The sequence below is a fragment of the Mus musculus genome, chromosome X, assembly GCF_000001635.26.
Source record: "Mus musculus strain C57BL/6J chromosome X, GRCm38.p6 C57BL/6J".
NCBI classification, from domain to species: Eukaryota; Metazoa; Chordata; class Mammalia; order Rodentia; family Muridae; genus Mus; species Mus musculus.
Genome location: NC_000086.7, coordinates 161,180,685 through 161,207,895, shown reverse-complemented (window position 1 = coordinate 161,207,895; position 27,211 = coordinate 161,180,685). Strand labels below are relative to the sequence as shown.

General features: G+C 38.3%; 1 protein-coding gene across 5 annotated transcripts in view; it reads right to left on the bottom strand.

The window, feature by feature from the left end:
- Positions 1-27,211, bottom strand: part of Scml2 (Scm polycomb group protein like 2) — a 175,694-nt gene that overhangs the window by 50,323 nt on the left and 98,160 nt on the right. For all 5 annotated transcript variants that reach the window (XM_006528670.2, XM_006528672.2, XM_006528673.3 and 2 more), the window contains 3 exons: positions 20,544-20,632; positions 15,449-15,692; positions 5,799-5,882 (listed from right to left, as the gene is read on the bottom strand). In XM_006528670.2, coding sequence (XP_006528733.1) covers positions 5,799-5,882; positions 15,449-15,692; positions 20,544-20,632 — 417 coding nt within the window. The remainder of the gene's footprint in view (positions 1-5,798; positions 5,883-15,448; positions 15,693-20,543; positions 20,633-27,211) is intronic.

Below are 27,211 nucleotides of genomic sequence, written 5' to 3'. Positions count from 1 at the left end.
TCTCAGCAACTATGATACAAAATTTATCAGGCAGAGGTTCTGCAAAGAAAGATCCAGGGAAACAAAAACTGAAGAAATCAAAAATTGAAATCAATGGATCGCTGTTCCCAGAAAGGGAGAAAAAGGAGGAATCAGCTTGGAGATGAGAGTTTCCGGTCAGATGGGGGACTATGAGTATCACAACTCATCTCCTTTAGCAGGAATCACCGGTTACAAAGCACGCATTTGTGTAATGATGAAACTCTATAACAAACCAAATGTCCATAGGCACATTTATAAATGCTATTGGAAAATGACTGATGTTAAGTACATTCATGCACACGCACACGCACACACACACACAGAGAGAGAGACAGAGAGAGAGACAGAGAGAGAGACAGAGACACAGAGACAGAGAAAGAAGGGTTGAAAAGCAAATGACAAATCCAGGCATGGAATTGTAATGCTTATTCTAAAAATATCCTGTCTCAAGTTTGTGTAAACATTGCTCACCATTTATTCTCTTAATTGTCAATAAGAGCTGATCAGTCAATACCTGAGCAGGGGAAAAATTAAGGCTGGACTTCAGATTCCAGGGAGAAGTGAGGAGAAAGAAAGAGGAGCAGAGGATTCACATGGAGAGGCTCCCAGAGATACCATGAAATAACACCTGGAGCACAGAGAGCCAAATGAATAGTAAAATGCAAACATCTTGGAGATTTGAACTGGGAGGTAGTCAGATTAGCTTAGAGGACTAAAATAGATTAATAATTGCTCAGGTATTGTGCCACAAAAGCTTGATTAAATAAATCTTATAGTCTAGCTGGGCGTGGTGGCACATGCCTTTAATTCCAGCACTTGGGAGGCAGAGGCAGGCAGATTTCTGAGTTCGAGGCCAGCCTGGTCTACACAGTGAGTTCCAGGACAGCCAGGGCTATACAGAGAAACCCTGTCTCAAAAAACAAAAAACAAACAAACAAAAAAGAAATCTTATAGTCTATATCTCATTCATTTGGGAGCTAGGCAGGATAAACAAGAATCTGGTACTAATAAAAGTGATTTAGCAAAGTAGTTTTAATTTTCTGAATGTATCACATACTTATGTGGTGGGAAAACCCAGCTAGAACTCAACTTGAAGCTTCACCCTTACTGGCAAGGGTTCACAGTACTAAAATATACTACAGACACAACCACAAGAAGAAAAAGATCCTCAGACAACTATGAACCCCCTGAGCTATAATAACCACCTATTTTCAAGGTATGCTAACTGACACAATGGTGGCAAGACTGTTATGGAATGAATTAGTTTTTCGGTAGACTTAAGTAAGACTCATCCCATGAAATGGAACCTATAAATGACATTGCCAATGGGACAAATAACCTATGACAAGATAGGACTGGGGCTCTGGGGGAAAATGTAGCACTGCTATACTGGTAAATATAATAAAGTGATTCATAATGAAATATTCATTTATCTTTGCATCCCTCAAGCTTTATCAGAGAAACTTCATTCAGTGGATGGTAATGAACATAGAGACCTAAAAGTGGACTACATGGAAGAAAGTAAAAGACATTGGACTACTCAACCAGTTGTACATGGCATGTCTGTATTATACCCTTACTATCAAGGCTCAGGAATCTATGTGAAAGTGCAGGAAAAAAATAGAAGAATCATAGATGGTAAAAAGTATTCAAAGAGACAGGGTTTTCTAGGCTAAGCAGGAAAGATGCATAAATGAATCACAAAGATTGCAAAAAAAAAAAAAGTATAATTGTAGAAGATTCAAGCCTGACAAAATTCTAGAATGAAAAGAGGGGAAATAGTAATAAAGTCTCAGCCCTAGCCAGGTACTGCTCTGAGAGAAGATCATATTTGTTCAGTGGAATAACACTGTGCATCACTCTCAGAGAGGCCTGTTCAAGAGTAGTCTGAAAACACATGTACGATTCGTATTTTTATGTGCTCTGCTTAATCTCCTTTTTTTCAAGACATGCCTTTTCTATATAACAGTACCAGCTGTCCTTGAATTTGTTTTGTAGACCAGGCTATCCTCAAACTCACAGAGATCCACCTGCCTCTGTCTCCTGAGTGCTAGGATTAAAGGCATGTACAACCAGGCTTTCTCTCCTTCTTAATAGCATAAAGAAAAACAAAAACAAAACCAAAACAAAACAAAACAAAGGAAATCAGGTGAATAGTGAGGTATGGAAAGATCCTGGAGGAATTGGGAGCAGAGAGAATATATGATCAAAATAAACTGTATCAAATTCTCAAAGAACCAGAACATCCTGAGTTTTGCAGGCAAATGAATGGAACTAGAAAATATCATCCTGACCTCTGTGCACCTTCCCTGCCAATGGAGAGTCGGCCTCCAGGGAGGGCTCTGACCCCTGGACTCAGGTGAGAGCGCCATCTTGTATCCCGGGTCTCTCAGAGATTAGTCCACACTGGAGGATGTGGAGAAAGAGAAACACTCCTCCACTGCTGATGGGATTGCAAGCTTGTACAACCACTCTGGAAGTCAGTCTGGAGGTTCCTCAGAAAATTGGACATAGTACTACAGGATGATCCAGCAATACCTCTCCTGGGCATAGAACCAGAAGTTCCAACTTGTAACACATGCGCCACTATGTTCATAACAGCCTTATTTATAATAGCCAGAAGCTGGAAAGACCCCAGATGTCCTTCAACAGAGGAATGGATACAGAAAATGAGGTACATTTATATAATGGAGTACTACTCAGCTATTAAAAAGAATGAATTTATGAAATTCTTAGGCAAATGGATGGATCTAGAGGATATCATCCTGAGTGAGGTAACCCAATCACAAAAAAAACACACATGATATGCACTCACTGATAAGTGGATAGTAGCCCAGAAACTTAGAATACCCAAGATACAATTTGCAAAACAGATGAAACTCAAGAAGAAGGAAGACCAGAGTGTGGATACTTCATTCCTTCTTAGAATGGGGAACAAAATACCCATGGAAGGAGTTACAGAGACAAAGTTTGGAGCTGAGATGGAAGGAAGCACCATCCAGAGACTGCCCCACCTGGGGAATCCATCCCATAAACAACCACCAAACCCAGACACTATTACTTGTGCCAGCAAGATTTTGCTGACAGGATCCTGATATAGCTATCTCTTTTGAGGCTATGCCAGTGCCTGTCAAATACACTAGTGGATGCTCACAGTCATCTATTGGATGGAACACAGTACCCTCAATGAAGGAGCTAGAGAAAGTACCCAAGGAGTAACCCTATAGGAGGAACAACAATATGAACTAATCAGTACCCCTCAGAGCTTGTGTCTCTAGTTGCATATGTAGCAGAGGATGGCTTAGTCGGCCATCAATGGGAGGAGAGGCCCTTGGTCTCTTGCAAAAATTATATGCCCCACTAAAGGGGAATGCCAGGGCCAGGAAGCAGGAGTGGGTAGGTTGGGGAGCAGGGCGGGGGTGGGGGGCTGGGTGTAGGGGATTTTTGAAGAAGAAACTAGGAAAGGGGATAGCATTTGAAATGTAAATGAAGAAAGTATCTGATAAAAAAAGAAAGAAGAGCCAGGGGTGGTGGCACAAGCCTTTAATCCCAGCACTCAGGAGGTAGAGACAGGCGGATTTCTGAGTTCAAGGCCAGCCTGGTCTACAAAGTGAGTTCCAGTACAGCCAGGGATATACAGAGAAACCTTGTCTCGAAAAACGAAAAACAAACAAACAAAAACCCAAAACCCAAAAGAAAGAAAGAAAGAAAGGAAGGAAGGAAGGAAGGAAGGAAGGAAAGGAAGGAAGGAAGGAAGGAAGGAAGGAAGGAAGGAAGGAAGGAAGAAAGAAAGAAAGAAAGAAAGAAAGAAAGAAAGAAAGAAAGAAAATAAATATCTTGGGTGAGGTAACTCAGATGCAAAAGACATGCATGGTATGGACTTCTAATAAGTGAGTATTAGCCAAAAGAAAAAAAAAAACTACAGAATATCCAAGATACAGGCCACAGAATTAAAAAAGGTTAACAAGCCAAACGGTCTAAGTGAAACTGCCTCAATCCCACTTGGGAGGGAGAAGAAAGCAATCACAGGAAGTGGAAGAGAGGGAGGTACCTGGGTAGGAAAAGGGACATGGAGGAGAAGAGGGGAACATGATCAGGTAATAGTTGAGGGAAAAGGACTGAAGCATGAAGGGCCAACAGAGAATGGAAACAGGCAACCTCGGAAGGTAAGAGGTGATGGGACCCTCCAGAATCTACCAGAGACCTGAGAGGTGAGAGACTCTCAGGACCCAAAGGGAGGTGCTTTATTTTTTTATTAGATATTTTCTTTATTTACATTTCAAATGCTATCCCAAAAGTCCCCTATACCCTCCCCTGCCCTGTTCCCCTACCCACCCACTCCCACTTCTTGGCCCTGGCGTTCCCCTGTACTGAGGCATATAAAGTTTGCAAGACTAAGGGGCCTCTCTTCTCAATGATGGCCGACTAGGCCATCTTCTGATACATATGCATCTAGAGACACGAGCCCTGGGGGTACTGGTTAGTTCATATTGTTGTTCCACCTATAGGGTTGCAGATCCCTTTAGCTCCTTGGGTGCTTTCTCTAGCTCCTCCATTGGGGGCCCTGCGTTCCATCCAATAGATGACTGTGAGCATCCACTTCTGTTTTTGCCAGGCACTGACATAGCTTTACACGAGAAATCTTGCTGGCATATGCAATAGTGTCTGGGTTTGGTGGCTGATTATGGGATGGATCCCTGGGTGGGGTAGTCTCTGGATGGTCCATCCTTTTGTAATTGCCTGACAAGGTAGAGAGGGAACTTATGGAACCCACCTCCAGCAGATACACAAGGTATCAAGTGAGAGATGGGGTTGCCATACCACAGTCAAAAACTCTGACCCATAATTGTTCCTCTCTGAAAGAACTGCATGGAGAAAAATGGAGAAGAGCCTGAGGAAAAGGAGGTCCAGTGACTGGTCCAAAGTGGGATATAACTCAGGAGGAGGCCTCAAGGCCTGACACTATTACTAAGGCTAAGGGGTGCTCACAAAAAGGGATCTATCATGACTGCTCTCTGAAAGACCCAACAAGCAGCTGAAAGAGTCAGATGCAGATATTTACATCCAATCAATGGACAGAAGCTGATGTTCTGTGGTTGAATTAGGGAAAAGCTGGAAGAAGCTGAGGAGGAGGGCTACCCTGTAAGAGGACCAGCTGTCTCAATTAACTTGGACCCATGAGATCTCTCAGACACTAGACTACCAACCAGGCAGCATACACCAGCTGATATGAGGCCTCCATCACATATACAGCAGAGGACTGTCAGATCTGAGTCAGTCAGCGAAGATGCACCTAACCCTCAAGAAACCAGAGGTCACAGGGAATGGAGAGGTATGGTGGGGTGAGAGTTGGGGAGTGGGGACATCCTCATGGAGACAAGTAGGGAAGGAGATATGGGATGTGGAACATTCGGAGGGAGGACTGGGAAGCAGATAAAATCTGGAAGTGTTAAAAAAAAGATTAAATAAAAATTTTAAAAGTAAAATAAAAATAAAAAACAGCAATTTAAAAAGAAAACAAATATTTTAAACAAAGGTACTACTTAAATTGAAGTTATAGGTACATCAGAATTTCATATCATCAGGAAATAGTCTAATTTTCTCAAAAGTAGACTTTCATTAAATAACAAGCATAATTTACTCATCACAGTGAAAATCTCTAGCAATTTAACATTGATCTACCTTTTGTATTTGTTTTCTTAAAACAGAAAAGTCTTTCCTTTTGAAAGCACTAAACTATTATTCAATGTACAGAAATCATATTGAGAGACAATCACCTGGGGCCTCTTCTTCATTTCCCAAAAGAGCAGTTCTAAGTCTCCATAGTCTGGTTCTTCTTTTGCGCCTTGGTCTTTTTTCAACTATTTTGAGAAACAAAATGAGGAATAAAAATTATGGGCACTTAAAAGTTAGAACAAATTACATTCCTATATTAATGCCTAATATTAAAGATTCTTATAATAAGTTATACACTAATATAGTGCTATCATAAAAAGACCACAGTCATTCTCATGTAATACATAAGTTTCCAGTTAATTTAGACACTATACTACTAATTTTATGTGAAGTTAACTTCCCAGATTATGTCTATATATTAAGTTTAAAAACAGATATTGCAGTAAACATGCATAAAATTTCTTTGATAGGAAAACATTTTATATAGCATAAATTACCAATTCTAAATAAAAAAAATTATTGCTGATATTACACACATTTTTGATACATGATAGAATTTTATAGATAAGGGTAGCTATATTAAAAATTAGATATCAAATAATCTAATAATGTTTCTGAAGGTCTTAGAAGAATAAAAACAAGCCAAACTACATATTTGCAGAAGGGAGAATGACTAACCCTAAAATTACTGAGGCAGAAAGCAAAAATAAATACATATTTATATTTTTGAAATATAAAAACTGATAAACCTTTAGTTACACTAACCAAAACAAATAATATCCAAATCAGTAAAACAAGAGATGAAAATGGTAATATTGCAATATAAAGCAAAAACTCCAAAGGATTTGAAAATACAGAATCAAGTAATGAGGGTAACTACATTTCTGTTCACTTTTAAGAAGGCTTACAAGTAAACCTCAAAGTACATCAATTGTTTCTCAGTAAGCCAATGTTTAGTGATTTCATTTTCTTCCCTGGATTTTGTTGATAAAAACATTTATCTTGGTTGACCTCAGTTATTTTTGAATAAAAATAACTAAGTTTTCAATTTTATAGGCTTCAACCTTGAAGTGAAAAATTCAACCTTTATATACTTTCAAGGGAAAAAATATGTACCAAATATTTGGAAGATTACTTTCTGGCAATTTCCTAGTGTACTGGCTAGTTTTGTGTCAACTTGACACAGCTGGAGTTATCATAGAGAAAGGAGCTTCAGTTGAGGAAATGCCTCCATGAGATACAACTGTAAGGCATTTTCTCAATTAGTGATCAAGGGGGAAAGGCCCCTTGTGGGTGGGACCATCTCTGGGCTGGTAGTCTTGGGTTCTATAAGAAAGCAGGCTGAGCAAGCCAGGTGAGGCAAGCCAGTAAAGAACATCCCTCCATGGCCTCTGCATCAGCTCCTGCTTCCTGACCTGCTTGAGTTCCAGTCCTGGCTTCCTTGGTGATGAACAGCAGTATGGAAGTGTAAGCCGAATAAACCCTTTCCTCCCCAACTTGTTTCTTGGTCCTGAGGTTTGTGCAGGAATAGAAACCCTGACTAAGACACCTAGTAATTACTGCAATAAAAGGATAAGAATATCTAAGTAAATAAAAAATCAATACAATTCTATAAACATGAAAACAAAATGCAATGCATGTTCTGTAACATGTCTCTAGTTGGTCTCTATGAGTATAGGGAACTAATATTCCAATTATTAATTAAAATATTCTAAAGCGTATATAATATCAGCAAAGAAAATGTTAAATCCAAAAAAAAGGGATTCCTCATATAAAACATCCAGGAAATCTGGGACACTCTGAAAATTCTTAACCTAAGAATAATAGGAATAGAAAGGTTAAGAGTCCCAGCCCCAAGGACCAGAAAATAGTTTAAAAAAATATTTAGAAGAAAAATTCCCCAACCTAAATAAACGTGACTATAAACACACAAAAGGCTTAAAAAATACCAATTGGATTGGACAAGAAAACAAAATCCTCCCACCACATTATATTCAAAGCACAAAATCTGCAAAAAAGAAAGAAAGAAAGAAAGAAAGAAAGAAAGAAAGAAAGAAAGAAAGAAAGAAACAAAGAGTATTAAAAGCAGAAAGGGAAAAAGACCAAATAATATCCCAAAGGGAGAGAACCAACCCCTGACAATATTAATAGATACTTTTATGGTTGCACACAGGAACCTAGCATAATTGTCTCCTGAGAGTCAAAATAGATAAACAATCTAACCACTTCTGTAAATAACAGCAAGAATAACTATTTTAGAGAAAAAAAACCTATTTGATAGAAGCATAATATTTCACTTACATAGGAAGGAATGTAACTTTTGGAGTTGTCATACAGCCTGCCCTATATCTGTAGATCTGACTACCAATAAACTGAGGGAAAAAAATCTGTAACACCAGTGAACATAGACTTTTGTAATCGTTTCTTAAATGACACAATACAACTATTTCTGTAGCACTCATTTGAACTAGGATTAAGTATTTTAGTGATGATTTAAAATACGAAGGATGGTATGCATAGATTATACACAAATACTCTACCACTATATATAGTACTTCATCATTCTTGTATTTGCTATCTTTAGAGGCCAGAGAACTAGTCCTTGAAACTGAGGGAAGACTGTCTATGAATTAACTAAAACTAACAGATATATAGTCTCACTGTCAGCAATGAATGTTAGAATCCTCAAAACTGAAACTCAGTCTCAAGCAATCTCAGAATTTAAAGGTATATTATGTATCACAGGTAGAAGTCCTTCAGAAAACCTGTTGGCATGCCATAATGAAAAGGTCTCTCTGTTGTCCAGGTAGTTAATTTCTGGCAATTCACAATACTACCTACCTCTAGCCACAAGAATAGACACTATCTGTATGTTTTAGCCATCCATTTACACACATACAACACAATTCCACAGATTGTCACATATTCTTTATCATCATCTAAAAACTTCTGGATACTAGTTTTCCACTCTGTCTTCTACTTTTCTACAGAGTCCTCAACAAGAAAAAATTTCTCTCCTTCCTTTTTCATTTTCAACTATTTATTAATTATTTACAAACTGATTTTTACAAGGAAAAAGAACTAAGCTACAATGGAAAAATAGTTTCTAAAATGTAGTGGTAATTGTTCAAGTTTTTAATTTAAAACTTGATGGATCTTGCATCAATTTCCCAATTCTAACCAGAAGATTTATACTCACTGCCCACTTGTCTATCACCTATACTCTACTACTATAATAATAGTAACAAGTCTGGACCTTAGCTCCTCTGTCATTTTGATGATCTATGTAGATGCCCCTCTAGGAACTAGCAACATATTTTCTAATACTAAAAGTATATTAAATGCAAAATAATTATATGCAGTATTTTTAAATAATCAGATTGCTGTTTGTTTTAAAAATACAAAGATTTTTATGGTTGAAATAAGCAAAGACTGATATTTCCTTACATCTTTTAAAAACAACTTTTCAAAGTGACTAATCAAATAATAGTGATAAAAGTTTCAATAAGTAATACTTAAGGCAGGATTGTCTGGAGTAACTGTAATCTTCGGGTTATCTTGCATAATAAAACTAACAAGGCAGACAATAAATTTATTTCACCAGACATTAGTTACAATATAAAGATAATTCCTACCTTTATGAATACCCCAGAAATACAAGCTCTATTTCCCATTAGGGTAATTTAGGTCCCACTTCATAGCCATACTCCTTAGCAGGATTAAAACTAAATTTCTGGAGAAAGGGACTCACCAACAAAGTCCAAGTTGCCTGAACAAGCCTGAATTTCTAGCAAACAGGGGTGGAGCTATTTGCATTGTAGATTTGAGGAATTGGGAGTGAAAGGAATAGATAAAGGGAGTTGGTAATGTAATTTGTATGTTGTCTGTGAGCTGTTGAGACAGGGATTATCAGTCACCTGCTCAAACTCCCTTCATTCTTGCATTCAGAGAAGGATCAAAGGTTACCCTGGGTCAGAGAATTTGGAAGGAAATGAAAAAAATCTAACTACCAATCTATTGTGTCTACCAAGAAAGTTACCCCTGCTTAACCACATATTCCTTTAACCAAGACATTTTTAATAGCCTTTATGAGAACTTCAATATATCAGAACACAGAACCCAAGTAAGATTTAAAAGTAGAAACACGCTTGTAATTACTGTAATATTTAACTGGAATATTTAAATCAGAGACGAGCCTTTTTATTTATTACATCTGCCTCATAATAGCTTTCTTGTTCACACAATCAGAACACTTGATCCAAGTTATTCACATGAATCAAAAAAATATCATGCTTCAAATTTCATGCCTTTTCAGTTAACCATTTGGATTGATGCTAGTATCTCTAGCAATTTCATTTATACCTAACAAAAAGAATGTTTAATGTACAAAGTATATTAACCTATTCTGAATTACAAATTTGGATGTTTGGAAGATGTCCAACAAGACTGACACGCTTTAAATTTTGTTTAAACATTTTTCCTGATAATTTTAAATGTGCATAAACTGTATTATGGTCATGTCTGTCTTGAACTTTTTATTGCCTTCATTATATGCACATCTGCCATTTTCTGGTCTACCTTTAAAAAAAACCTACTTATTGAAGGTTTTTAACACACATAGTCCTACAGTAATGAAGTTGGTCAAGTCATGCTTTTTTTTCATGGAAAAGAATGTTTATAATATTTGAATAATACAAAGACAACCTTTACACAGTACACAAGAGATCTCACAATAGGTGCAAAAATTATTTCTTTTTGTAATTAGGTATTTTCTTCATTTACATTTCCAATGCTATCCCAAAAGTCCCCCATGCCCTCCCCGCCCCACTCCCTTACCCACCCACTCCCACTTCTTGGCCCTGGTGTTCCCCTGTACTGAGGCAGATAAAGTGTGCAAGACCAATGGGCCTCTCTTTACAATGATGGCCAACTAGGCCATCTTCTGATACATATGCAGCTAGAGGCACGAGCTCTGGGGGTACTGGTTAGTTCATATTGTTGTTCCACCTATAGGGTTGCAGACCCCTTTAGCTCCTTGGGTGCTTTCTCTAGCTCCTCCAATGGGGGCCCTGTGATCCATCCAATAGCTGACTGTGAGCATCCACTTCTGTGTTTGCTAGGCCCCGGCATAGCCTCACAAGAGACAGCTCTATCTGGGTCCTTTCAGCAAAATCTTGCTAGTGTATGCAATGGTAAAGTCATGCTTTAAAAGGTATAATCTTGAGCATAGTCTGGACCCATCCTTCACTTTTCCTTTTGGATAGAAGGAATTCCTCCATACCCTAGAGAGCCTGCAACATTAGACCCAAATCATGTGGAAGTTTACTTCCTGCTCTCTGAGATAGTCTATAATGTTACACTTAATTAAAGAATCATATTGCAAGACAACAACTTCGCACAACTGAAGACTATTATTACAATCAATAACATACTAGTATATAATAAAACAAAGAAATTATTGGTTTAGGAATTATTTAAATTCAAATTTTATTTATATAGTTTATGTTTAAAGTACTTAAGGACTGTTAAAGGCAAGTAGAAAGGTCTACAATAGAACTATTTCTTAAAATACTCTCATAATCTTAGGGAAAAATACTGAAGCAAAAAAAAACCTTTTAATTATTTTTTATTTTACTGTATATTTTCCCTGTATGTACCACTGAGCCATTTCTCCAGACCCTTGGACAAATTTTTAACAGAATCTTCTTTTTCTTTTCTTTTTTTTAGAATCTTATTTTCCTTAATGTCTCAATTACAAATGCATGTCCCCATTTGGGAAAAATATGCATACATTTTTAAAAGGATAATTTCAGCTTTGATCTTAAATCACTGAATTTTCTGTATTTGTTCCTTCCTATGTTAAATAATTATAATGACTGGTAATGAACTCATATAACATTCTTGAGAAATGAGAAGGGTAATATGTGAAAAATAAACAGTAGTTTATAAGGAATTGCTAAAATTCTACCATTACAGAAATAATCTAAAGAATACTAAGATTTATGAAGAAGATATAAAAATGTGAGAAACAAGCTGAAAAAGAAAACAGCAAGATCAAATAAACTGTTAAACTGCAATAAGCCCTGTTTTCACTTAGTTGACTGTCTCCTACAATTTGCTAAGGACACAGAAACATATATAGAACTCTCCTCTTTATTCACAAGATACCCTATATTGTCTGTATTGTAAGGAAATTTGATTATGACATCAACAAGGACTTTAAAAGAACACAGTGTCATATAAAAGACAGGAAATAAGAAATAGGCACAAAATTCTCTATCCTTGCTAAGCCAAATTAAAACTTCATAGAAAATATTTATATTGGGCGACAAGGGTTTGAACTATACAATAAATGAAACAAATTAGTAAAAGAGAAGGAATATTAAGGCTCAAAACATATGGAAACAAGGTTTTTTTACTCTTTACCAAATTATTAATCGAAATGTAATAATAAGGAAATTACAAAATCTTTTCAAAGATTGAGCAGCAGAGAGAAAAATAATTTTACCTATTTCTAAGGATAGGTAAGTATGACGTCCTGAAAAGACCATTTGCCAGCTTAAAAAAACATTCTCTACTTCAGAATAATTACTTTACCAAATGTAGAAGTATGTAAATACGTGTACATATAACATCCAGTCTAGAAACATGAATTTAAAAATTACTTCAGTATCTAACAAGATAGAAATCTAGTTAAGTAAATTATGTACCTCTATGATTGAATGCATTAAAATTAAATTGCGATCTGTAGGGAAATATTTTGGACATGGATATATTTGTTGTTCATGTCATGATGGGATTGCACTTTGATAAAGTCAAAAATATATTTGATATACTTGGTCTATTGAACATCACAACTTAAATTTAAGGCTAGTTTATCTTAAAACATGCTTATATCATTTATATTAGCTTATAGCTACGTAAAATCATTTAACTTAAAATCCTAACTTAAATTTTTTAATTCTAATTTAAAAAATCCTTTAATATCTTATTTTTAAATAAAATCTTATGCTAGTTGGTATGCTCCCATTAAAACTCCATATCCTGATCCATCCTAGAGGACCTACTGCACTCAGAGCAGTTGGTAAGAAACCCTACACCATGCACACCCATATGCACACCCCACCCCTGCCTGAGGTGCTAAGCTGCTCCTGGGAGCCTGGTGTACTCTGGACCCATCACCCATCAAATCCCAGCCCTCCCCCAATACCACTCCCCTTCCTCTCTACCATCCCTTCCACCCCTTCTGCCCAGTCCTTGTTGCTGAGTCAGATCCCTATTTGGTCTGCTCCCTTGAAGACTCCATATCCTGATCCATCTTAGAGGACCCACCGGGTCTGTGTTCATTCAGAGATGATGCACCTAACCCTCAAGAGACTGGAGGCCCCAGGGAGTTTAGAGGTCAGGTGAGGTGGGGGTTGGGGCATCCACATGGAGACAGGGTGGTTGGGGAGGTGTGGGATGTTGAGCAGTCGAAGGGTGAATGGGGCAGCAAGGAATGGAATATGGAGTATAAAAAATAAATTAATTTAATAAAAAATAAAATAAAATCTTATTAAAATCTGCATTCAATGTAAAACTCAGAAGGTATTTGGATATAAGAGACAAAGATGGATATTTTGCAAATATGATCCATTATGAAAACATACAGTATCCAGAAGAAAAAAAACATAGTTCCAACTGGAAAAACAGCGGTTTTTCCCTTGTTCTCCATTGTCCATGCCTAAAAATATTTTATCACACATACTAGATTAGAAAGTTATTAAACTTTATAATTCAATGTATGGTTTCTCTTTCATGCTTATGCTTTTACTGAATTGTACTGATGAAACTTGTAAATTTAGTTATCCTAAGTTAGGGATCATCTACAGTCATGAGATAGTATGAAAAATATGCAAAATATTAGAATATGCAGGATAACATCTTTCAAACTGAAGTTACTAACACACAAAGTAAAATACAAGTATATTCTTGTTACATAAAAGAAAAAAAAACCTTAAGGGATTATGAATGAGAGTCATATGAAAGAGGCCCTGTGTGAACTATCACCACAAACAAACAAAAAAACAATCAAACATCACCACCACCAGAAATAGAACCAGAACCAGAACCAGTATCACAGAGCTGGGGATGCACCTCAATATAGAAGAAAAATGGTACTGAAGGGTATATTCTAAAACCGCACATTTCAATCTTACTATATCTTAAGCAAAAAAACCACCAATTTACAGAGTAAATTCAAAGTTTCTATCTTGTGATATGTCTATTCTACCTATACCCATTATGCACAGCAAATTTCCTTTTCTCTCAGAATAATCATATTATTTTCAATCTCCATTCTCTCCAGAATTTAAGTTACTTTCATATTTGTCATACATCTCTACTTTTGTTACTTTTTTACAGCACTATCCCCCCTCCCCCGGTCTATTTTACCTCACTAGAAGATAGTTTTCCTGAAGGCAGATATTATGTCTTAGCTACCTTAGGATCATATACAGATATGGATATCACAGAAGCATTTACCAAAATTACCCAATATCTACTTGATAGAAACAGAAGTGAAGAACTGGTATGTATTACTCTACTTTAATGAGATGTGTTAAATCACAGAAGCATTCAATTATAAGAGTAATATATCTAAAAAGCCCTTTATATATAATATAAAGCCCTTTCCCAACTTCCTCTATATACCTTACCTACTCATTTTATCCTTCTGCTTAGTGATGCAGGTAACATTTAGTGGGGTAAAAATATTAATTATGTTTACATTTCATTCTACCAGTAAGCTTGTATTAAACTCAAGACCGGCTAATCTTAGCAGTGATTACTTGGAGACATTTCTCTGAAAGAACATACCTACATAACCATAGTATTAAATTTAGAAACACCATTATAAATGATGAACACTAGAGTAACTGAACAGAAATCTATGACAGCTTCCATAGAGTCAAAACTTTGATTCATTTCATAGATTTTACTTAAGAACATCAAAGTATCAGTTTACCTTTAAAATATAAACAGGACCATGTAAAATATATTTTAATACTTATTATTTTCAACCTTTAAAATTATGGTAGAAATGTGGCTAATGATATATGCAAATGGTTTTTAAAGGTTTTGGTGTTAAGAATAGAATCCAGGGCCCTATGTGCTAAGCACTCACTCTATACTTAGCTATATATATCCCCAGATTCCTGGTGAATAGGAAGACTAGCAGTCTCAACTAACCCAAACCCCCGAGATCTCTCAGACACTGAGCCACCAACCAGGCAGCATACAGTAGCCGGTATGAGACCCCCAACACATATACAGCAGAGGACTGCCTGGTCTGGCCTCAGTCAGAGAAGACTTGAGGCCTCGGGGAATGGATAGGCCTGTGGAAGTAGGGTCGGGTAGGGTGGGGGACATGGGGACATCCCTTTGATGTTCAGGGGTGGGGAGAAATGGGATGAGGAACTGTTGGAGGGTAGACCAGGAGGAGGATAATGACTGGACTGTTAAAAAAAAAAAAGATTAAAGATAAGTTTTTTGAAAAAAAAAGATTCCTGAGGAGCTCTCAAAAATTTTAATCTAGTCTAAATCTTCCTTTTTCTATACTTTAATCTAGTTTACATCTTCCTTTTTCTCTACTACCTCGACTAAAGAATGGTATTACCACTCTATCTGCCATTCCAATTTGACATCAAGTTCTAATACCACCACTATTAAACAAAATATTATCATAATCATATATAATTGGGTATTAGCTTACCAATTTTTCCTGGTGGCTGTAATACATCTCCTGTGAGGCGACACCATCCAACTGGGAAGATGTCTCGGGAGTCATAGTCACACCAATAATCAAATGCTCCACTCCATCCATCAAAAGTGATATGAAGTTGATCTCCACAGACAGCTCCAATTGTGGCAGGACAGATCATAAATGGATTTTTTCTATCGACAGCTTCAATCTTCATCCCAACTATGAAATTATTTTGGAGTGGACGTGGTGGTTCCTAAAAATACAAATAATCAATGAGACAATTTTTTTTTTCAACACAGGGCTTCTGTGTCTAGCCCTAGCCATCCTGGAACTCACTCTGGATACCTGGCTGGCCTCAAAATCAGAGATTCACCTGCCTCTGCCTCCAGAGTGCTCGGATTAATGGCCTGGCAAAAACTTGTTTGTTTATTTATTTATTCAGAATTTTGTAGGCCAGGTGTCATGGCACACACCTTTAATTCAAGTTCAACTCAATGCCTTGAGTTTGAGACTAGCCTGGTCTACAGAGTGAATGCAAATATTTATTTTTAAAATGTAACCAAGACTGAGAACTGTCAATCAAGTTAGCCAAAAGATTGAACGTACACAGAGGATTCATTAGAGAATATTTTGAAACCTTCTATCCCAATAAATTTGAAAACATGTATGAAAAGGTAAGTTTCTAGATGTTTATTGTCTACCAAAATTGGACCAAGGAGTTATCTTAAGACAGCAACACACCTAAAATTTGCAATGAGATGAAAGTAGTAATGGCATCCATCACACTTTAAGAAAAGCCAAAGGCTAGATGGATTGATGCACTGCTGAAATACGCAAGTATTTGAGGACCAAATATTAACACTTCTAATATTTCATAAAATGGAAAGGGATCAAGCATGACCAAGTTCATTCTAGGAAGCCAGTATTACCCTGATATAGAAGTCAAATAAAGGTAAACAAAAATAAATTTCAATGAACATAGATGAAGAAATTCTCAACAAAATACATCAAAACCAGATTAATAAACATATTAGACATATGATATACCATGATTGAGTTAGTTTTGTATCAGCATTATAAGAATGGTCAACACATATTACTTTCTAAATATAACAGTAAGAAATAAAATCAAGGGCAAAATTCACATTATCAACTCAACATGAACAGAAAGGGACTCTAATAATGTTTAATATCCTTTTATAAATAAGGTTTTAAACAAACTACAAATAGAAGAAGCACAAACAGAATAACCCATACTCAACATTATAGTTACTAAGGAAAGCAATGAAGGCAGTCCCTCTAAAATCAAGAATGAGAGAAACAAGTATGCCTCTACTCTCTTTACTCTTACTCAACTACAGTGACTGATGCTTAGCCAGAGCAGCTAGGGAAAAGAGACGGATACAATTAGGAAGGGAAACAGTCAAAAAATCCTTCTTTTCAAATAATCTATCAGTAAAAGATCCTAAGCACTCCTCCATAAAACTCTTAGATCTGATACACACTACCAGGAAAATAGTGGGAGTCAACATCAACATAGAAAAATAAGTACTTTTAAAGCATAATAATAATAAGCCTGCTGAAAAAAATCAGAAAAATATCCCATAAAGAACACCCTAAAATGTGAGGCATTAAGCTAGCAAAGGAGTTAAAGACTTCTACAAAAACAAAAACAAACAATCCCACATACTAGGGTAACTTGTGCTGGCTGGTTTTATGTCAACTTGACACAAGCTAGAATCCTGAGGAGAAAAGTTCAATTGAGAAAATGACTCTGTAAGATTGCCAAGTGGGTCATAATTTCTTAATTAGTGCTTGATATGTGTACTGGCTAGTTTTGTGTCAACTTGACACAGCTGGAGTTATGGCAAAGAAAGGAGCCTCGGTTGAGGAAATGCCTCCATGAGATACAACTGTAAGCCATTTTCCCAATTAGTGATCAAGGGGGAAAGGTCCCTTGTGGGTGGTGCCACCTCTGGGCTGGTAGTCTTGGTTCTATAAGAGAGCAGGCTGAGCAAGCCAGGGGAAGCAAGCCAGTAAAGAACATCCCTCCATGGCCTCTGCATCAGCTCCTGCTTTCTGACCTGCTTGAGTTCCAGTCCTGACTTCCTTGGTGATGAACAGCAGTATGGAAGTGTAAGCCAAATAAACTCTTTCCTCCTCAACTTGCTTCTTGGTCATGATGTTTGTGCAGGAATAGAAACCCTGACTAAGACAAATTGACCAGCATAGTGGGGTATTCCTGTGACAACCTGACCATGTTTTGGGGAGGACTGTGGAAGGACTTTGGAACTTTGGGCTTCAAGATCCATTTGTTGTTAAGAGCTCTGTCAGATGTTGTGTAAGAGCTTGGAAGATAATGTTGAGAACAGTGCAGAAGATGGAGGTCTGGCTTGTGAAATTTCAGAGGGAAAATTAAAGACTCTTTTCAGGGCCATTGCTGTTTTGATTGTGAAGATTCTGTAGTTCTGGTTAGCTGGGGCTGAAGAATCAGCTGTGATTAACAGGATACGAGGACTACTAAAACAAAAACTTTGCATTACTGGGACTATTGATGCTGGTTAGCTCGAGCTAAGAAATTAGCTGTGATTAAGAAGAGACCAGCATCGTTGAGGTGACATCTTCTGGGAAGTGTTTTCTGAAAGCACAAAGAGGCTGTGTTCCAGAGATAGCCAAGGTTGTACTCCTGCTGCAGCAGGACTTGGTAATGTGTAAGGGTCACCCAGGTGGTACTGGTTTTGAAGGCATGAAGAGGTCACACAGAGCAGCTGAGGCTTGGCACTGTGAGAGGCCATGGAAGGCCACTGGTACAGCCTCAGTTGCAATTGAAGGCCCAGGACTGAAGGGGTCATGCAGTGTTTTTGAGATGACAGTACCATGAAATGACCACCAAGAGCAGCAGCAGCGGAGTACAGGCATCTGGAGCCTAGAGGACGCCGCGTGTGCTACAAAGGGCATGGCTGGAGAAGTGACCCAAGCCCTTGAAAGAGCCCAGAAGATTGTGAGTTGGATCCCAGACATTGGATGGTTGGAGATTAATTTTTGCTTTTGATTGTGACTGTGCCCTGGTATGTTCCCTCTTGAAGGAAGAAACTTTTAGTGGAGCCCACAGTTAAGAGACTTTTAATTGTAAAAAGACTTTGGATTTTAAAAGAGATGAATATTTTAAAGAGATTGAGATTTTAAGAATATGTAAAGACTGTGGGAAGTTTAAAGTTATTTAGACCTTGGGGATGAATAAGAATGTAAAGGTTGAGGCTTACTAGTGATGTGTTTGTGTGTCAAGTTGACAAGGGGTCAATTGTACTAGCTAGTTTTGTGTCAACTTGACACAGCTGGAGTTATCACAAAGAAAGGAGCTTCAGTTGATAAAATGCTTCCATGAGATACAACTGTAAGGCATTTTCTCAATTAGTGATCAAGGGGGAAAGGCCCCTTGTGGGTGGGACCACCTCTGGGCTGGTAGTCTTGAGGGAAGCAAGCCAGTAAGGAACATCCCTCCATGGCCTCTGCATCAGCTCCTGCTTCCTGACCTGCTTGAGTTCCAGTCCTGACTTCCTTGGTGATGAACAGCAGTATGGAAATGTAAGCCAAATAAACCTTTTCCTCCCCAACTTGCTTCTTGGTCATGATGTCTGTGCAGGAATAGAAACCCTGACTAAGAGAGCCATGGGATGGGAGTCCTGGCCACACCTTTATGTCAGGTATCTAATTTCCAGAACTCGTGTTTAAATAAACTTAGCCATCAACAGTGAAAATTTTAAAAGATTGGAGAAAAAACTTGAAGATGATAGCAGTATGGGAGACCTCCTATGCATATGGAATGGTAGGATTGATATTTTTTAAAAAATCGTTATCCTGCCAAAACAATCTATATATTCAATACAATCTCTACCAATATTCTAACATGATTTTTTTACAGAAATTGAAAAAACAATCCTAAAATTGATATGGAAGCCCAAAAAACCCTGGAAGCTAAACCAATCCTTAACAATTAAAACAACAACAAAACAAAAACACTGCTGGACCTGTCTCTAGTCCTGATTTCAAGTTATACAATAGAGCCACAGTAATAAACCCAGCATGGTACCAGGACAAAAAAAATGACACAATGCTCATTGAAAGAGCATTGAAGATCCAGATTATAGTTACATGTACTTACAGCTACCTAATTTATTTCTGACTATGATGGCAAAAACATACACTAGCAGTAAACTGGATATTTACATGTAGAAGAATGAGATTTGATCCTTTTCTCTTGTTTTGCACATAAATCAATGCCAAATGAATAAAAAAAATCTCAATGCTAGAGCAGAAACTCTGAAACTTCTAGAAGAGTCGTGATACACTTCAGTATATAGGCTGAGGTAAGGACTTTCTGAATAGCACTCCAATTACCCAGGAATAAAGATAACAATCAACAATTTTGACTTCAGGACATTAAAAGACTTCTGTACTACAAAGGAAACTACTAACCAACTGCTCAATGTGCAGAGAATAAATGTTCTCAGAGATCTCAGCCACAAATGGGATAACCATATCACATACCTCTATTACCACAAGGCTCAGGAACCATTTTGGAAGAGGGAGGTAGGAAGTTTCTAAGAGTCAAAGGTCAAAGAGAACCAGAACAAAATAGTATCTTTCTGGCAACTGTAGTTGTTATTATAAACTCCATGGTGTCTCTTCAACCCCAAATTTCCGTTGAAATATTACCAATATGAATGCATTCTAAAACAGAGCCTTAATCCAGCTTGACTGGTATGGTTTAATACGAGTAAGATACCCATGTGCATGAATATATTGGAAGCCATGTAAGAACACAAGAGAATTTGTTCAACTATAAACCAAGGTAAGCATCAACAGAGACCAGTATTCCGGTACCCTGATTCTTGTTCTTCCACAGTCTCCAAACTGTGGAAAAAAAAAATTTTTTTGTTATATAAGCCACTCCTCTTGGTTATAATGACCCTAACAAATATTTGCCTATAATTTTAAAAAGATTTATTCCTGTGTCAGAAAAGACAGAAGTGGTTAAGCATTCGAATTAAAACAATAAAATTATGCTCTAGAGGGCAGAAATGTTTTATAATGCTTTTCTTACCTCCTTAAAGAACACTGCAGGTGCCAGTTCAGATCCAGTTAGTACACGTAGTAAGAACATGGGCCATGATGAAGTATTCAGTGTGTACCCTGTTTTATAAATTATATATCATTAAAAACATGTGAAACTATGACAATGGGAACAAATGGGTAACATTTACAGATTTTCTTCAGAGAATGACTTTCTAAGAACTTGAGCAAAAGAGATAAATTGTGTAGTTATACCAAGCATTCTAATGTCTGGCACCAATGTCAAAGTGGAACCCAAGCCATTGGCTAGGATTTGCCAACAAACATGCTTATGTTTGGAACAGACCATAATAATACAGGTAATCCACACCGCAGCTAAGGAGAGCTTTCATTCTATGTCTACCAACCACACAAGCATGGGAAAAGGTTCTAAAAGGCTTCTAGCCCCTTTTCTCTTGAAGTCTCTTGACTTCTGTCCTTTCAGAAAGCCCATGTCTTTTCAACTTTACAAATTTACATATATTAAATACATCTTATAAGACTGAAGAGATGAACACATTCTAGTTAACACTATGTATGCTTAAATATTTAAGGAAAACATATTAATATAAATGACTACTCTGAGATAATAAGGTAAGTAGTGAGTCTATGGGGGATACTCACTATAAAATTCTTTTCATTTGTATATGTCTGAAACTTTTTATAAAATATTAATAAAAAAGACTTAGCTTCCTTTAGTAGTTTTATATGTACTAAATATAATCTTGAAATTTATAAGAGAAGTTACCAAAATAGGCTTGTTTAGAAATTTTACCAACTTATATCAGCATAAGGCATACTGTTTTCTGAAGCAATCATTTTAACTCAAAAGCTGCCTGTCCCAAAGTTAGAATTGGAAAACGGCTATCTGCCCTCTTCATGAACGCTTTCACTAAGGTAAGGAAGCACGTGAATCACTGGCAACAGAGCTATCTATAGGGCAGCATATATAAAATTTGAGAGAGACAAAGTCATTCTCAAATAATCTTTTACTGAAACTCCCCCAAAACATAACTAGAAAACAAATAGTAGAAATGAATGGCATGGTTTATGACTCAATATTGTCAAACCTAACCATCTGACTTTAAAGTTATGTTATCTAGAACCCACATGGTACAAGCAAAATGGCTGATTCCCCCAAGTTGGACTCTGATCATCACGTGGCCTATGATATGTGTATGTACACACACACACACAATCAATACATGTAAAAGAAATAAAAATGCAAACTATAAAACAATTGTGTAGTGGGATGTATCTATAATTTCAAAACTTGGGAAGCTGAGGCAGGATGATCAACAATTCAAGCCAACCTCAACTACATTACTGAGATACAGTCAAAAAACAAGAAAAAACAAATATACCACTGACCAATTTAAAACCAAGGATGAAGGCTGCCATTAACCAATGAAGTACCTTGCCACTAAGCTTCCCTGCATCCCCCGTAAAATTACTTTAAGGTAATTGTTTTTGGTAGTAACAATTTAATATAGTACTTCGTGAATGCTAAGTATGTGTTCTTATTACGCTGCATCCTAGTATTTAAACTACATCAGTTTTAACTAACAAAATTTGAAAAAATTGTAGTAATTATTCTTAGTATTCTGTATTATTGGTTCTTGGGAAATATTTCATTAAAAGGAAAAAATGTTCTGGGTTTTACATCAATTATTATTTTAAGCATTGTAAAGAACATGTAAACCAGTATCTAAAATCCACTGAGAGTGCAGATTGACCAAATAAACTAATCACTTATTGTAGTGGCTATTCCTGGTTGTCAACTTGACAATATTTGGAATGAACTACAATTCGGAATTGGAAGGCTCACCAGTGACCCTTATCTGGAGGCTTGGAGATCCTTATCTGGATCTTGGTTTGAAGATCTTGAGCCATAGTGGCTATGGATTCCAGAAGATTGAATCTCCGAGTTAAGGAACACACCTTTAATCTGGGCTATGCCTTTCATCTGGGATTAAAGGTGTGGTGGAACACACCTTTAATCTGGGCTACACCTTTTGCTGGAGACAATATAAGGACATTGGAAGAAGGGAGTCTAGCTCTTGCTCTTGCTCTTGCTCCTTTGCCTGCTTGCTGCGTGAGACTGAGTAACTGCTAGATCCTTGGACTTCCATTCACAGCTGCGACTGAACAATTGTTGGGAATTCGGCTGCCGACTGTAAGTCATCAATAAATTCCTTTACTATTTAGAGATTATCCATAAGTTCTGTGACTCTAGAGAACCCTGACTAATACAGAAGTTGGTACCAGGAGTGGTTCTAGAGTAACAGAAGTACAAGGATGAATCTTTTAAAATACTGGAATTGGCTTGTTGATCCACCAGCACTTTCAAATATTGAAACCTCTCCAGATTCTCTCCCTCCTGGGAGCTCAGAGAATTTTGAAGACCCATGGTTGAAACTATATTCCGAACTTAAAGAAGCTAATGCCCTTGATTTTCTTAATGAATTAGGTGATTCAGTGCACAAAGCTTTCTACAAGATGGGGAAAAAATCGAAAAATGATTTTACTGGCTGGCTGCTCTTAGTATCTGTGGAAAAAATGATGAATGAAAGGAAGGAGTTGTGTGATAAAATCGAAAGGCTCCAGACACAAGTAAACGATCTAAAAGTTGCTAAGTGTGTCCTTGAGGAGAATCTTCTCTCTTGTAGCAATAGAGCTCAAGTTGCAGAAAATCAAACAGAAACTCTCATTGTAAGGTTGGCTGAACTACAGAGAAAATTCAAGTCTCAGCCTCAGAGTGTGTCGACAGTTAAAGTAAGGGCTCTAATTGGCAAAGAATGGGATCCTACAACATGGGACGGGGATGTGTGGGAAGACCATGTTGAAGCTGAGAATTTTGAATCCTCAGATTCTCAAGGGTTTGCCCCACCTGAGGAAGTAGTACCCTCAGCCCCACCTCTTGAAATAATGCCTTCCCCACATGAGGAAATTAATTTTGCAGAGTCTGCTCACGGCCCACCAATAGTTTCTTCTAGACCTGTAACCAGACTCAAAGCAAAACAGGCTCCTAGAGGGGAGGTAGAAAGTATAGTCCATGAGGAAATTCGCTACACTACTAAGGAGCTTAATGAGTTTGCTAATTCATTCAAGCAGAAACCTGGTGAATATGTGTGGGAATGGGTTTTAAGGGTGTGGGATAAGGGTGGAAGGAACATAAAACTAGAGCAGGCTGAGTTTATTGACATGGGTCCTCTGAGTAGAGATTCTAGGTTTAATACGGAAGCTCGCATAGTTAAAAAAGGTGTCAAAAGTTTGTTTGAATGGTTGGCTGAGGTGTTTATCAAAAGATGGCCTACTGGAAATGACTTGGAGATGCCTGATATTCCGTGGCTTAGTGTTGATGAAGGGATTTTAAGACTTAGGGAAATTGCAATGCTAGAGTGGATATATTGTGTAAAGCATAATTGTCCACAATGGGAAGGTCCAGAAGATATGCCTTTCACCAGCTCTATAAGACGCAAATTGGTGAGAGGGGCACCAGCACATTTGAAGGGTTTTGTTCTTTCCCTTTTCCTTGTGCCAGATCTTAGCATTGGAGATGCTTCTGCTCAATTAGATGAATTAAATTCACTGGGTTTAGTTGGATCCCGAGGTAACAAGGGCCAGGTGGCAGCATTGAATCGCCGGAGACAAGGTGATCCTAGTTATTATAATGGACAGCGTAGACAAAAGAATGTTTATAATAACATACCCAGTAATGGTCAGCACAGGAGAGGTGAAATTTATAATGGCATGACTCGCTTGGACCTTTGGTACTGGCTAATCAATCATGGTGTTTCCAGGAATGAAATACATAGGAAGCCTACTGCATATTTGTTTGATCTGTATAAGCAGAAAAATTCTCAAACAAATGAAAGAAAGGCTACATTAGATCGTGGTAAACAGCAATCTCGGCCAGTGAATCAATTTCCAGACTTGAGACAGTTTGCAGATCCGGAACCCCTTGAATGAAGGGGTGGCCAGGTTCCTCTGAGGAAGGATCTTGATAAGACACTCAAAGGTTTTGCTGTTACCCTTTCTCCAGTTCTTCCCCAGAGGGACCTACGGCCTTTTACAAGGGTAACTGTACACTGGGGAAAAGGAAATAATCAGACTTTTCGGGGTCTGCTGGATACTGGTTCTGAGTTGACACTGATCCCAGGGGATCCCAAGAAACATTGTGGCCCTCCAGTTAAAGTAGGGGCTTATGGAGGGCAGGTAATTAATGGAGTTTTGACTGATGTCCGACTCACAGTAGGTCCAGTAGGTCCCCGGACACATCCTGTGGTGATTTCCCCAGTTCCAGAATGTATAATTGGGATAGATATACTCAGAAATTGGCAGAATTCTCATATTGGTTCCCTGAACTGTAGAGTGAGGGCTATTATGGTTGGAAAGGCCAAATGGAAGCCTTTAGAGTTGCCTCTGCCAAAGAAAATAGTGAATCAAAAACAGTATCGTATTCCTGGAGGAATTGCAGAAATTACTGCCACTATCAAGGACTTGAAAGATGCAGGGGTGGTGGTTCCCACCACATCTCCGTTTAACTCTCCTATCTGGCCAGTGCAGAAAACAGATGGATCATGGAGAATGACAGTTGATTATCGAAAACTAAATCAGGTGGTAACTCCAATTGCAGCTGCTGTACCAGACGTAGTTTCGTTACTTGAGCAAATTAACACATCTCCTGGCACCTGGTATGCGGCTATTGATCTGGCAAATGCCTTCTTCTCAGTACCTGTCCATAAGGACCACCAGAAGCAATTTGCTTTCAGTTGGCAAGGCCAACAGTATACCTTCACAGTTTTGCCTCAAGGATATATTAACTCTCCTGCCCTGTGTCATAATTTAGTTAGAAGGGATCTTGATCGTTTGGATCTTCCACAAAATATCACATTGGTGCACTATATTGATGACATTATGCTGATTGGACCAAGTGAGCAGGAAGTAGCAACCACTTTGGACTCATTGGTAACACATATGCGTATCAGAGGATGGGAAATAAATCCAACCAAAATTCAAGGACCATCTACCTCAGTGAAATTCTTAGGAGTCCAGTGGTGTGGGGCATGCAGAGATATTCCTTCTAAGGTGAAAGATAAGTTATTGCACCTGGCCCCTCCTACAACCAAGAAAGAAGCACAACGTTTAGTGGGTCTATTTGGATTCTGGAGACAACACATCCCTCACTTGGGTGTGTTACTTAGGCCTATTTACCAAGTGACTCGGAAAGCTGCTAGCTTTGTGTGGGGCCTGGAACAGGAGAAGGCCCTTCAACAGGTCCAGGCTGCTGTGCAGGCTGCTCTACCACTTGGACCATATGACCCAGCAGATCCGATGGTACTTGAGGTGTCTGTGGCTGATAGAGATGCTGTTTGGAGCCTCTGGCAGGCCCCTGTAGGTGAATCACAGAAAAGGCCTTTGGGATTTTGGAGCAAAGCTCTACCATCATCTGCAGACAACTATTCTCCCTTTGAAAAACAGCTCTTGGCCTGCTATTGGGCCTTAGTGGAAACTGAACGTCTGACAATAGGACACCAAGTCACTATGCGACCTGAACTACCCATCATGAGCTGGGTACTATCAGACCCTGCAAGTCATAAAGTGGGACGTGCACAGCAGCAGTCTATTATCAAATGGAAGTGGTATATACGTGATCGGGCCAGAGCAGGTCCTGAAGGCACAAGCAAGTTACATGAAGAAGTTGCTCAAATGCCTATGGTTTCTACTCCTGTTACAATGCCATCTGCTGCCAAGCATGCACCTATAGCCTCATGGGGTGTTCCCTATGATCAACTGACTGAAGAGGAGAAGACTAGAGCCTGGTTTACTGATGGCTCTGCACGTTATGCAGGCACCACCCAGAAGTGGACAGCTGTAGCATTACAACCCCTTTCTGGGACAACCTTGAAAGACACAGGTGAAGGGAAATCTTCACAGTGGGCAGAACTTCGGGCAGTACACATGGTATTACAGTTTGTTTGCAAGAAGAAATGGCCAGATGTACGATTATACACTGACTCATGGGCTGTAGCCAATGGATTGGCTGGATGGTCAGGGACTTGGAAAGATCACAATTGGAAAATTGGTGAGAAAGACATCTGGGGAAGAAGTATGTGGATAGATCTCTCCAAATGGGCAAAGGATGTGAAGATATTTGTGTCCCATGTAAATGCTCACCAAAAGGTGACTTCAGCTGAGGAGGAGTTCAATAATCAAGTGGATAAGATGACCCGTTCTGTGGACAATCAGCCTCTCTCCCCAGCCATCCCTGTCATTGCTCAATGGGCACATGAACAAAGTGGCCATGGTGGTCGAGATGGAGGTTATGCTTGGGCTCAGCAACATGGGCTTCCACTCACCAAGGCTGACCTGGCTACAGCTGCTGCTGATTGCCAGATCTGCCAACAGCAGAAACCAACACTGAGCCCCAGATATGGCACCATTCCTCGAGGTGACCAGCCAGCAACCTGGTGGCAGGTTGACTACATTGGACCACTTCCTTCGTGGAAAGGACAGCGTTTTGTTCTTACTGGAGTAGATACTTATTCTGGTTATGGATTTGCCTTTCCTGCACGTAATGCCTCTGCTAAAACCACCATTCACGGACTGACAGAATGCCTCATCTATCGTCATGGTATTCCACACAGTATTGCTTCT